At 37.1% G+C, this 13,719-nt stretch overlaps 1 protein-coding gene across 5 annotated transcripts in view; it reads left to right on the forward strand.

Moving 5' to 3' along the window:
• UBR1 (ubiquitin protein ligase E3 component n-recognin 1) overlaps window positions 1-13,719 on the forward strand; it is a 71,953-nt gene that overhangs the window by 46,014 nt on the left and 12,220 nt on the right. For 3 of the 5 annotated variants that reach the window (XM_068162219.1, XM_068162220.1, XM_068162223.1), the window contains exons 29-38: window positions 1,096-1,283; window positions 2,336-2,541; window positions 4,638-4,731; window positions 7,078-7,230; window positions 7,633-7,730; window positions 8,331-8,424; window positions 9,674-9,822; window positions 12,036-12,091; window positions 12,421-12,517; window positions 13,396-13,463. In XM_068162219.1, the coding sequence (XP_068018320.1) occupies window positions 1,096-1,283; window positions 2,336-2,541; window positions 4,638-4,731; window positions 7,078-7,230; window positions 7,633-7,730; window positions 8,331-8,424; window positions 9,674-9,822; window positions 12,036-12,091; window positions 12,421-12,517; window positions 13,396-13,463 (1,203 nt within the window). The remainder of the gene's footprint in view (window positions 1-1,095; window positions 1,284-2,335; window positions 2,542-4,637; window positions 4,732-7,077; window positions 7,231-7,632; window positions 7,731-8,330; window positions 8,425-9,673; window positions 9,823-12,035; window positions 12,092-12,420; window positions 12,518-13,395; window positions 13,464-13,719) is intronic. The other 2 variants (XM_068162221.1, XM_068162222.1) reach the window with 1 other exon arrangement.

Here is a 13,719-nt window from a genome sequence, read left to right on the forward strand (position 1 = left end):
TCTAAACTTATCACAGCATATGCTGTGTTTCTTTTTTGAGAAAGGTGTCATGAGATATCTGGTAAGGCAGGGGAACAAAATACAAAAGTCAGTTAGAAACAAGACTCTGAAAGATTCACTACTGTGGAACAATTTGTTGTTTTGTACCATGAATGGAAGCAATGTGTATAACGCTGAATTTGTGCCTTAGCTAATTGAGCAAGAGGAGTTAGGTTCTATATGTTTTAATTAACTCTACCTGTGTTCTTGGAAGTCTGCATTTCCAAATTATATGAAGATTTTGTTTATAGTTCTTGATAACGTGATAGATGAGGAAATACCAGAAGAAAAGTAGTTTTCCAGTCTACAATAAAGAAGAATAAAGCAAAATGCAATCCTTAGATGCATAAAATTCTGCCACAAAAACGTAGGAGTAATGTGTGCTGTGTCATCCGTGGGTAATTGAAGACGATTTTTTCCTGAATTTTTGTGGGGCAGATACTGAATGTTCATAGTAGTATCAGTCAGGGTTGGAAGGGACCATAAGGATCATCTAGTCCAACCCCCCTGCCATGGGCAGGGACACCTCACACTAGATCAGGCTGGCCAGAGCCTCATCCAGCCTGGGCTTAAACACCTCCAGGGATGAGGCCTCAACCACCTCCATGGACAACCCATTCCAGGGCTTCACCACTCTCATGGTGAAGAACTTCCTCCTCACATCCACCCTGAATCTCCCCACCTCCAGCTTCATTCCATTCCCCCTAAGAGATGTAAGGGATTCATTTATGGGGCAAAACCAAAAACACTGGAATGAGTTTGTGATGGTCTCCTTGCTAAAGTTTAAGTAGACAAGCAGGTAATTAAAACGGATCAGGTGTTACTGATCATGTCTTTGAGCAAGGAATTGTACTAGTGATCTTTTTGTGAACCTCTCAGAATCTTTCCGCTGACAAGATTAATGAACATATTCCATGTTTCAACTTCTAGTTTTACATTTTTCAGGTAGCTTTTTTTGTGTGTGTAATCAGTAAGTCTTATCAGTTAAGGAATTTAATGTCAGAGGTTAGAGTCTTCTCCCTTGCCTGTGATTTTGTTACTCTCTTTTATTGTAAGACACAGAGCACTCAAGATAAAGAGAAAGCTGAGCGGAAGAGGAAGGCAGAAGCAGCTAGGTTGCACCGTCAGAAGATAATGGCCCAGATGTCTGCACTACAGAGGAATTTCATTGAAACCCATAAGCTCTTGTATGAAAACACATTGGAGGCGCAGGGGAAAGAAGATGCCATTATGGAGGAAGAAAGGTAAGAAAAGCCCAGACATCTGGAGTTACGGTGATGAGAGTTCATTGCCTCCTACTCGAGTTATGCTACATAAAAGTTGTTAAAACTGCTTTCAGGGGACAGATTGTGTCATCCCAGTAACGGTCTGTATTTACTTTTAAGTCATCTTCTGTTGCAGGATCTTATGTAAACTAGCATCTGCATGCTAATGTAAGAACACTGGGCACTCTTAGTAGAGCAGCATAAGATAAACAGTAAAAAAGAAGTTTCTTCAAATGGTGTATGCTTACATTGCTTGGTGTTTGAAAGATGCTGAGTTGACAACACTGTGACTCTCTGCCTTCTGTGAAAATCTAAGTAATTTGTAAAGAATCTGAAAGCCAATATGCCTTATCATTAAGTAATTTCTAGTTCAGAAAATGAGTTTTCTGTAGCTCAAGTTGGTAATATGTTTCTGTTCATTATTTCAAAAGAATTTGATTTCATACTGAAGGTGTTTGCTTCATTGGTTATAATTTTGGTGGGATAGATTGCTCCTGCTCCAGAGACAGGTCAACCATGTACTATACCTAGCACAACTTAATTTTGTTCTAACTGGAAAACATTACAGGTCACTTCTGTGTGTTGTGATCTTTAAATGGTGTTCTATAAAGCATCATTGAACTCTGGAATAAGGAATACTGAAAAAAAAATGCTTATTGTGTCACACAGCATTAAAAGATAGTGGCACTCATTTTCAGTGTTTTCTTCGAGAATGGGAAACAATTTTACTGTCTATAGGATTAAAAGGTATCTAATCCTATCTGCATTGAATACCACTTCCTGCATGTCCAAATCCAGAATTTGCATTGTTTTGGTCTCTGGCCTTCCACTTTCTGTTTTTAAAGAATATTGCATTTCATTGAGGATTGAAGTGTTTTTTTCATTGTAATCATTTGGTTCTGCAAAGCACTTTTTGATACAAAACCAGTAATGTCAGTAGCACATGACATTTTTCAGATGCCTGGAAGAACAAGTTTGTTTAGAAAAAGCCATCTATTTATTTTCTATCTGTGTCACTTATGGTCTTACAGCATGTCTTCAGGAATTGGTTACTCCAGAATTGCATTGGGTCCCAAACGAGGTCCATCTGTTGCTGAGAAAGAAGTTCTGACCTGCATTCTTTGTCAAGAGGAGCAGGAAGTAAAGTTGGAAAGTGCTGCCGTGGTATTGTCTGCCTGTGTCCAGAAATCAACTGCCTTAACTCAGAACAGGAATAGAATTCTTGAACTCTCAGGGGGTATGCAATTTTTCTTCTTTTAGACTATAAGCAGGTCTGTACCTAGAGCTTGTACTGTTTGAGCCCAATTTAACTCCATTCAGTCAGATTGCAGACTCCTTAATAAGAGCAAAGTGAAGACTTTTACATTGTTCTGAAATCCCTGCTTTAAAACTTAAAAATGAGAAGCGTGTGAAGATTTTGATTTATCCCTGGGAAATCAGAGAATGCTTTAATCCCACAAGATGTTATAAACCTTAGAGACTGAGTAGGAGTGGTCACTATGGAAAAAATCCAAGAATGTTAATAGTTCCTGTTTATTCAAGTACAGCAGCAAACTTGCCCAGTGTGGAGGAAATACATTAACACTATTGGAGGTCCGTATGGCAGCCTCAGGAGGGTTTGTAGTTTTGATTTGGTTTTGTGTCTAGGAAGTAACATAAGCAGCAACATAATAAAATAGAAAGATATAAGCAAGGATCACATGATAATCATCCGATGAAAAACAGAAATGAACCACAAGTTAGAATTGCATTGATAGTTTTCTCCAGTTTTACAACAGGATATCGACGACTCATGAGCAGCTTGTAAAGCAGAATTAACCCAATGTCCTATTTTTTTAATCACTGTCTAGCAAATAGCTTGAAGTTCTGTTTGTGCAGTTCATAATCCCTGCTGTAGTGTTGGAAGTACAGCCTTGAATGTTACCAAATAGAATTCTGAAGCAAAGGAAAGTTCAGCATTGTGTCTTATTTCTATAGGATATTACTGTTTTCTATCATGCTTGCCAACCTTTACCAAATTGTTTTTCACTTAAGATGTTTTGTGTTTCCTCCTCAGGGTTATTAACCAAATGCTAATAAGTCCTAGATCTGACTCCTACAGAATCCTTTTTGATATTTTCTCTTTTTTTCCTAATAGCAAACTACTGACAATTGCCATCTTGAGCCTGCTGCATAGAACTTGTATCTAGGCCATGTACTAATTGCATCTGGTTTTTTATTTGCTCTCTTGCGTGGTACTTTGAAGTACTAATTAAATTGTGTGCTTTTCTGGTCTGATATACACTTGGAAGCTTTCTACAGTGATGTGTTGGGCTATTGAAATAATTGAAAAAAGGAAGAGAATGAAGTTCCTTTTCCAGAAGCTACTGTTTGGCTATTATTTGTAGTACTTCTCTACTGAATGGTCCTAAAACCCTCTTTACCCTCCCCTTTCCCCTGCTCTTGAAGACCTGCAGAAGTGCATGTTCCCATAGCAGAAGTGCACATGGTGGCAAATTAGCATTATACCATGGTGTTAGCTTTCTTATTTCAGTCTCCGCTACATTTAAAGCAGCTTCTGCTGCTGTCAGATAGAATTCTATGTTCAGTGCAATTTGGATACCAGGGTTTTTGTATGATGCTTTGGGGGTGTGTGTTTGTTCATTTGGGGTTTTTTTCTGTTTTGTTAGTTATTGGGTTGGGTGTTTTTGGATTAGAGGGCTGCTGTTGTTTAGTTCACTATTATTTTGATAACTTGAAGGGGAAAAGAGACTCTTGCTTTGAGTGCACATGTAGCACAGACACCATTGATTTCTCAGTGTTTTGCTGTGAAGAATTCTGCAAGATTAGTGAAAGATAGATTTGACTTTGTTATTCAGCAGTACTGTTAATATGGTTTGAAAATATATGGAAATAGTTGGAGAAATGTCTTATCTTTCTTATCTTAGTAGTTCCACTTTCTTTCATTACAAATACAATTGAAGATGTATTAAAAACTTCAATGATAGCAAATATAACCCCAGAGCTCTTCCAGTACTGAAGAACCCTATTTTTTTTTTTCATTTCCCCCCCCTTTTTTATCCTTTCCTGTTTTTTAAATCAATTTACAATTGGGTTTGAATTTTGTTGTCTCTTTCAAAATAATTAGTGGAAAGCCTTCAGCAGTTTAAGTGGGCTATGTCTTGCAGTTGACTTCGCTGGAGTATTGGTCTGGAAAAGCTCTAACCAAATGGGATTTTAGTGTGGTAGTGGGAAAATAAGGTCTGAAGGGTTGTGTTCTGTGTATACTGTTGCTTATTTCTGTTCATACTGGTTCTGTTCTTTCAAGAAGTCCTTTTTGTTGTGTCTTTCTAGATACGCTGGATCCTCTCTTCATGCACCCTGACTTACCTTGTGGGACCCACACAGGAAGCTGTGGTCATGTGATGCATGCAGCATGCTGGCAGAAGTAAGGATGTGTCCTTTTTTTTCTTTCTCTTTTTTTTTAATTGGTCTGTTTTCCAAAGCATCTAAGTGCACACTAAAACACTGTACATAACTGGTTATTTCAATTAAGGAGTAAAAACTATTTGTATTCATCAAAAACGAAACATGGCACAAAGTAAGTTTTCACCTGATGAAGAAAATCATTATTAAAAATTTTCTGTGCCTTCTGTGACCCAAAGAAAAACCTCTAAGCACTTACTAATTTATGCAAATAAAACAAATGGGTTAAAATTGGTCAAGAATTAAGAAACCCTGTCTTGTAGGTTTGTATTTGAGCAATCCAGTGAGAACCAATAGGATCTTCCAGGTGAGCATTCCATAGCAGCATTGTTTTGACTGAAAGTCTGTCACCAGGTAATAGTTAAAGGATGAAGTTAGCTTACTCTAGTGAGTCTTTAAATGCATTTAGAATAGAATATGAGTGACTAAATCTACCATTGTTTCTTCTCCTCCCCTATTGGTGAACAAACTCTTAATAAAAAGTAAGAGGAAGAATTGATGCAGTGCTTAAAAATCTTCACTAGATTTCTGTTCTTGGAGGGAGTCCACAGTTTAGACCAAGTGTGTTGGATTAGAATGCAACCTGAACTATTAAAAGACTAAGTAACCTTACTTGCAGAGTAAAGTCATCCTGATAGCAGCTACATTTGCATGATTACAGTACAAAGCCAATACCCTCTGCATTTGACTCAAGCCTGGCAAGTCTAAGCAAGATAGTAGTGTGGTATTGTAACACAAACAACCCCACTGAAGTGTAATCAACACATGGACAGAGCTGGGTCATACACTTGCAAGCTACTGTTGTATTTCTTGAGCTTTGTTGTTTGCACTTGTGCCATTTGACTTGAAAAAAATCTGACTAAACTTCTAGTGCTTATCATTTGCTGTTCTGTATGTATGTGTATATCTTTTTTTTTAGCTATGAAACATCAGTACAGAATAAGTAGGTGCACACGTTAAAATGATACAGAAGTATGTTCTTTTGAGTATAATGCATCTGCTCTTGGCAGATCCATCTACATCTGCGTAGATCTAAGTAGTGCAACATTGGAGCTCAGTTCCCTTGCTCTTTTTAAGAAAAGATGACTTGCTGTATGGGTAAATGGGATTAAAATGGACAACAGGCTCTTCTCATACAGGATGGCATGGAAGGTTTGAGTATAGTCTTTTATTTATTACATAACAGATATTCTAACTTACTAATACTCCTCCAAACAATGCCTGCCACACCTTTCTAGAGTATCTGTGCAGCCTAAAAATGTTGCAAAATACTGTCTTAAACAGTATGAGTTCAAATGAATAGGATCCCTCTGTAGTTGCCGTGTTATGAGGAAGAGGAGTTGCTTGCAAACCCATAGTTGTTTAGCTGTGGGAACATAAATGTATGTTTTGGTTGATTGTAACAGATTACTTTCCTAAATATTCTGTAATCAGTAGAACTTCTGCATATGTTCCTGCATGCATGCTGTCTCCTGTTACACAAATGGGCTTTTATTTTTCCCCTTAAGATGTATGATTTAGAGGGGAAAAAATGTAGTTATTACCTTAATGTGGCAGTTAGTTTCATATCTGTCTTTTAAGACTCTACATACTCGGTTTGAACATTAGTACTGAATTTAATTGCTTGTATCTGGGTAAGAAGATTTGATTGTTGGATCTTTGTGTTCCTAATAATACCACTGAGGCATTAATGCAATTGGAAAGCTCCTTGCGTCCACTGAGGGGGCAAAATTGTCATGAAACCACTAAAAGGAATCGTAGTTATTTCTTAGTTTCTTTTTGAGTTTAAAATAGTTCAATCCTCTCTTCCTGTTAAAAAAAGGCTACAGTTTTCATTGTCTAATCATGAGACTCAGTCACTGCCATGAATAGCTGATTATTCATTCATGAAGTGTTACTGGTAGTTTTTCCTGAAATTAAATAAAACCATGTACAACCATTGTGTTGAACTTAGTGTAACAAGTTGCATATGAGAGGCATCAGGTACAACATTTCATTGTGTTGGAGATGTGAGAGTAGAGAAGGGTAGACAAGTTAAAGACTGTCTGTAAAAACATTAATGAAATTTAGAAGAATCTGAAAGGCAAGGAAAGGTTGCTGTCATTTTTTGCATAAGTTCATCTGTATGCTCAAAAGGTTTTGTTTTCACACCTAGGCACATGAAAGAGTTACAAATCATAGGTAAAGACTTGTTTGTTGGCTTGGCTGGGCATTTGCTAGATAATAGCACTTCTAATTATTTGAACATTAGTTTTCATGTCACGTTTGATCATTCCTCTTTCTAGTCATTTCCTGTTGCGTGTTGTAGGTACTTCGAAGCCATGCAGCTGAATTTCCGGCAGCGCCTGCACGTTGAGCAGATATTTGACTTGGAGAACGGGGAGTATCTCTGTCCGCTCTGCAAATCTCTCTGCAATACTGTGATTCCTATCGTCCCCTTGCAGGCCCAAAAAATAAACAGGTGAATCACTAGACTGCACCTGCAGGAAAGAGTTACTTTTTAGGGCCATTTGTGCCTTTCACTTTTTGAAGGAAAGCTTGGGATGAGCTTCCTAATCTGTATAAAAGACTGCTTATTTCCTTCTTGGGTATTCAGCCAGATACACTGCTTTTGGCAGTCTGTTTATTTTTTAAGAAACATATTTGGATTGTCTGTTTTTCAGAGCTGAGATCAGATAATAAAGTATCTAGATCGAGAATTTAGCCTAACAATGTTTGTTCTGTTTGCTCACAATTTGCAAAGCCAGCAAAACTTTGCAAATACTGAGTTAATATGTTTTGACCTAAATGTGCCCTCTGTTTTTAAAGATTAAGTGATTCTTTGACTATTAAAGTAAAACTTGTTTTCTGTTTCTATTTTCAGTGAAGATGCAGAAGCAGTAGCTCAAATTCTATCCCTGGCTAGGTGGCTGGAGATTATTACAGTCAGGATATCGGGCTACAGTGTCAAAAATGCTAAAGGTTTGTTATCTTGATTTCAAAGCTGTTCTAATATACCAATATGTGTTTTAACTAACAGAAAACTCCAAATAAAGAACAATTTTGCTGTTGGTCAAGACACTATCAGATAAATCTGGAGATGAAGTTGTGGTGCTTTCTGAGATGAATTTTTGTTCTTTTCTGTTAAATTCTTTCCATATTCCCTGTAGAAGAAATCATATATACATGGAGAGGGTAGCCACCAACTGACACTCAAGAGTTAAACTTCTGTATGGACTATGATGTAGCAAAAAAAAGAGCAAATTCAATGAAAAGGGCCAAAGTGAAAACATGCATGAGTTTCAGAGAACTAAAGGTACAGAGGATCAAGGTGCTATTTGCACTTATAAAGCAGGAAATTGTTTTTCCTCACCAGCAAAGCACTACTTTTAATCCTTATGTTTCTGGGAATAGAAGAAAATGCTACTTCAAGAGGAGGGTTAGAAGACAGTCCAGCTGATGAGATCCATTTAAAATACAAAGCCTAACTTCTGTTAGGGTGCTGTAAAAACTAACACATTTTTATTTTTTATATATCTTCTGTTCCCCCCCACCCACCCCCCCTTTTCTTTTTTATCCAAGGTGAGAAACAAAATCTTCCAGCTTTCACCAGCAAGGGAATGGGGAACTCAGCTTTGGAATTCCATTCCATCCTTAGTTTTGGAGTTCAGTCCTCGTAAGTTACTGGAAGTTCTCTGCATTGTACTTTTTCTCCCTAAAATAACTTAGATATACTTCAGGATTTGTGTTGAAGGAAAGGCATATGATTTCTTTGGTGGGAATAGGGGCTTACTTAGACTTTTCATTAGGAATTCACTGGGTATCAGATCTGTACAGAGCTAGATGGACTTTTTGGTCAAATCCACTTTGGTAGTTCTTATGTTCTTTATACAGACTTAAGTAGTCTGGAATCTTCTAATCCACACCTTCAGTGATTTGAGTCACTTCCTATGCCTCTAGCATCTGCCTTAATTTTCCTGATACACGTTTGTCTCAGGGATAGCTTTCACTTGGTTTTGAATGCAATGATGTAATACAGGTTACTTAGAGGAATAGGTTTCTGTCTGTTTTTATTCCAGTGGGCAAAAACACTCACCCACTAAACCAGCATGAATGGGTAGATATTTTTTCAAGTGGACCATGCTGTCTGTTTTCTTTTTAGATCATGCCATAAGTACTCTACTTCTGCTACTTCTAAGCAAAGTTATATTTCTGCAAAGTACTTAAATGTATCTGCTATTTGCAACAATTCAGTCAGTTGAATCCCATTCTTTCTTGATAACTGATCTTCATGGGAAGGATTCTGTTGGATGCACTTAAACAGTGTGGTATTTAAGTATGAGCTTGGCTAAACTCCCAAATTTATGGTGCAGTTGTCTCCTCTGTAGCGATTTGGAGACTTACTGTGTATGTCATCTGTTCCTGTTACGAAGCTCCATGTGTGACTCCAGAAAAACCACAAGCTATTAAAACTGTAGGTGGTTTTGCTTAGGCACTTTTCTGCATGTGACTGCAGAAAACTAACCCAGTGTCAGTTGAAAGGACCTTAAGTGTTAAAAAAAGTCTACAAACATTTTCAGTTACTTATGAAAAGGGACATGCTTTCATTCCCGTTCTTAATGACATTTCCTTACTTGAATCTTTTTTCTCTCATATTTTTCTTTAATTTAGACTTTTGCATTTTTTTAATATTAATTGTAATACAGTACAGAGAAACAGACTCCTTCCAGCCTGGCAGCTCTTAACAGGCTCTACAAATTGAGAGGTTATGTCAAGCTACTTGTGTGTTACTGGGAACTAGTAAATTTTTCCCCTCTGTTGTATGCGAAGATTTTTTGATGCATAACTTTGACATTGTTAGTGATTGACTAGTAATAAGCATGATTAATAATTCAGACTGAAATTATTTTGGGTTGCTTTTACAGAGCCAAATACTCCAGCAGTATCAAGGAGATGCTTATTCTCTTTGCCACCACCATTTATAGAGTTGGGCTGAAAGTTGCTCCAAATGAAGCTGATGACCGGATTCCTATGATGACCTGGAGCACGTGTGCTTTCACCATCCAGTGTATAGGTAAAACATAACTCGGCTTTAGTCCTTCTCATCACTTGAAAATCTTACAGTTGTTCATATAATTTTATGCCATTGTATAAATATTGTATAAATAATGGTGTTTTGATTGTATAAATAGTAATGCATCACATTATGCAATAATACAGGAATGTCAATTGTATGTTGTTACATTTATAATAGAATTGGAATCTATAATATTTTATAAATAATAAGATATTTTTGTTAGATGATAGTTTATAGAATAAGATATGGAATTCCAGTATGAATGAGGTCAGCGATCCTGTTGCATGATACTAATTGCAGCATTAAGCATGTTCAGTGAATATACTCAGGCTGCCTGAGATCATTGACCTGCAGGTATCTCCTCCACAGCTAAGTATTTAGCATCTATGAAACAGGCTTTTCTCTCATTAATTCTTTCCATCTCTATGCTTGAAGAACTGTCATGAAATTAGAAGAAATGTGGTCTTCTGTATTCTGAAATTGCTAAGGAGGTACCTGGTAGAGAAAGAAACAAGCAAACAGAACAAAACCAACAAACTAAGTGTTCTCTGGCATGAATATATTTTTGAAGGAAAAATAATGACCAGAAATGATTGCAATTTTGGAGATAATGCATGTATTTAGCAGTCATTGTCATTTCATTTATGTGCAATATACATGAAGGAGTTTGTGTAATTAAGATGAAGCTGTAGATAAATCTGTAGTGGCTTTCCATTGGGGAAGGAGATGTCTGAAATGGTGGCTGTAGGAACTGAGCATATAGTGGCACATCTCCATAAATGCTATCTGCCAGGTGTGTCCTTTTGAATTGGTGAAGCTGTTGAGGTACAAGAGTAGTCTACCCTAAATCTTTAGTGGACTTGACCTAACTGGAGTTTTGAGGGTTCAAAAAGTGGGAGTATTCTGATAAGACAGAAATGGTGATGAAAACTGATTGCATCTTTCTAGTGTTACATTTTAGTAGAGATTTCGAATGGGTTGGGAGAGAACTGGAAGCTTTATGAACATTGCGTTTAATGCTGTGCAGAATGTTTTCATTTGATACCTAAACAAAACCCCAGACAATCTTTGTAGCTGTCAGGGATGAAATTGCCAGCAAGTGTATAAATGCAATTAACTCAGAGATGTGATATTGAAGGTGTAGGTCAGAAATAGATAATTCAGTTGCCGTACCAAGTCAAGATAATAAAACCAGAGGGACCACTGTGATGGTCTGACCTGTCTTAGGACATACCACTTCTAAGAAACACAACACACTTCATGAAACTGTAAAGCAGAAGTGCTTCCATAGCTTCTAGTGTGCTGGGTTTGAATCTAGTCTTAAAGCTCATTATTGAAACCATTTCATGGGCCTGGGGCCAAGCTACCTGGGCAAGGAACCTTATCTATCTCTGCTGGTGGAATCTTTAGAGGAGGTTCAAAGCATGGGGTGTGAATTGCTTTCATTGCCTAAAGCCAGAGAGCTAAAAATGCAGAACTGATTTTTCCCATGTTTCTTCAGCACTTCCACATGTTGTGTTACACCAATGTATGGAAGTGCTAAGTTGGAGGCTAAAAAAAACCCCAAACTAACATACTAAAACAGTCAACCAGAAAACTCTCAGGGAAAGCAATAAAAAAATAAATTTTCAAGATCTTGACATGTGCAGATTGATTTCTGAAGTGACTAAAGCACAAAACCAGTGGATACTGGTTTACTCAACTGGGTTAATTTGATTTCTTATTTTTACTGGTTTATTTTCTTTACCCTTCAGAACCAGTGCACCTGGGGAGGAAAGCTTAATTTTCTTCCACCTTGGGCATTTTGTTTCAAAATACTTTTTGTTAAACTAGTCAAATGTAGCCGTGGCTGTGTAGCATCCCTGTAAACATACCTTAGTGGTTTGAGAACATTTTTATGAGGATAACTTAAAATATGACTGAGTCCATAGATTGTAACATCATTGATATGAAAGTGTTTTCTTAAGTACCTAGTTACCAAGGTATGAAAACCAAATGTTTCTAAAAAGCTTGTTACAACCATTTATCTGGGAAACATTCAGTACCTATCAAGACAATTTCCTCCCTCCCAAGAGATTTCTCTTACTAGAGTAAAGTTGAGCTTTAAAAGAAAGTACATATACTGAGTTAATCTTGGACTAAGTGTATTCTAACAGATATGTTAGCTTCTGTAGAACAAAGCAACTTATTTTTTTCTGTTTAATTTCAAGAAAACCTCTTGGAAACAGAGGGAAAGCCTTTATTTGGATCTCTACAAAATAGACAGGTATGGGCAAGTAAGATATGCAATGCATTTTAAACAACCCCCCAATTTTTTAATGTGTGTTATAGAATATAAAATACCCACACATACAAAAACTTCTTGTTGAAAGTGCTGACATCCAGATCATTCTTTGTTGAGGAATAGCTCTCAAAATGTTTAGATTGATAAAATAAAGAGCGTTTTGGGAGGAATAATGTTTCTACTTACACGTGGAGATTCCTATTAAATTAATTTATCAGTGTGTTTTCTATTTGTAGAAGTTGATGTTTTTACAGCTTTATTTCACAATTACATCATCTTTTCCTGTTCAACCATTTTCTCTTGCGCTCTAGCACAGTGGCCTTAAAGCATTAGTGCAGTTTGCAGCTGCTCAGAGAACAACATCACCACAGGTCCTGATACAGAAACATCTGGTTCGTCTTCTAGGAGGTATGGTATTCCATTTCATGGCTACCTGGCATGCTGCTGAAGTTTCTATTGCAAAATGGTACTCTCAATAGTACAGCATAGAGGCAAAGGTTAGACTACTGACAAGAGTGCTAACTTCAGTTTCTCTAATGCTGCCTGAATAGAAGTCATCAGTAGTTCTCTTAACGCAGCCCTGTGTCACTGAAGTCCCCCAAAAAATCATCAATCCTGGATTTCCTAGGTCTGGAGATAACCATCTCTAAATGATCTGAGTAATAATGTGTTTCTGGCAGTGCTCAAAATTAGCAAATTCTGTGCTAAACAACAGCTAGGTAATGCCACAAAACAGGTATTTGTCTCTTAATTATTAAGACTTTTAGTACTTTCAAAAGGCTGCTTGCAGTGTTGTTTACGATACTTGGAGCTAGCTTGAGACACATAGCTTCCCTTCATGTTTCTTACTGCTGAGGGCAGCATGGTGACCTTTGTGAATCCAACTTTTTGACTTACCTTCTCTTCCATAGGATTCTTAGGTGTGGTACAGGCTTTGTACTGGGCTAGCTCGTGGGGCAGTATTGCAGTGAATATTTGTGGACTTCGCTTTTAACACTGTGTACTTGATTAGAGCTAGGCAAATTAAAATTGTTACCTTGGGATTTTGATGATACAGTCATTAAAATTGTGAGCTGGTTGGGTATGTGGAAATAGATAAACAGATGCATAAACAATTAACTAAGTGGTAAGCAGCTAATGAAATTAGGTACTTAGTTCTGAGACTTGCACTTTTTTTTAGTGAAAACACTCGACTGATAGAGGCTCTAAAGTCAGATTTTGATTGCAGTTCAATCCAAAAGAAGAAAATATATGTCAAAAACATAATTGACATCTTTATTTTGTAGTTCTTCTACCAAACTTTAAAGTGGAGGACACTCCATCCCTCTTAGAAGTAGATATGTTCCATGTTTTGGTAAGCAGGTTAATTTTCTTTTTCATATTAATACTTATTTTTTAACGTGGATTTCTGTGTACTTTGCCCTGTGGATAGTCCTGCATTATCTGCTCACTTGTGTGAGTCAAATGATTAGGTGGTGTTGGATGATAGGTTGGACGCGATGATCTTGAAGGTCTCTTCCAACCTGGTTTATTCTATTCTACATACAAGGAGATGGCTACATGTAGCTGCTATTACAAGTCTTAGCTTTAATTTTGCTGTTCTAGCTTTC

Source organism: Melanerpes formicivorus, unplaced genomic scaffold (genome assembly GCF_026170545.1).
Source record: "Melanerpes formicivorus ecotype bairdi unplaced genomic scaffold, bMelFor1.0.p_v2 SCAF_62, whole genome shotgun sequence".
Classification (NCBI taxonomy): domain Eukaryota; kingdom Metazoa; phylum Chordata; class Aves; order Piciformes; family Picidae; genus Melanerpes; species Melanerpes formicivorus.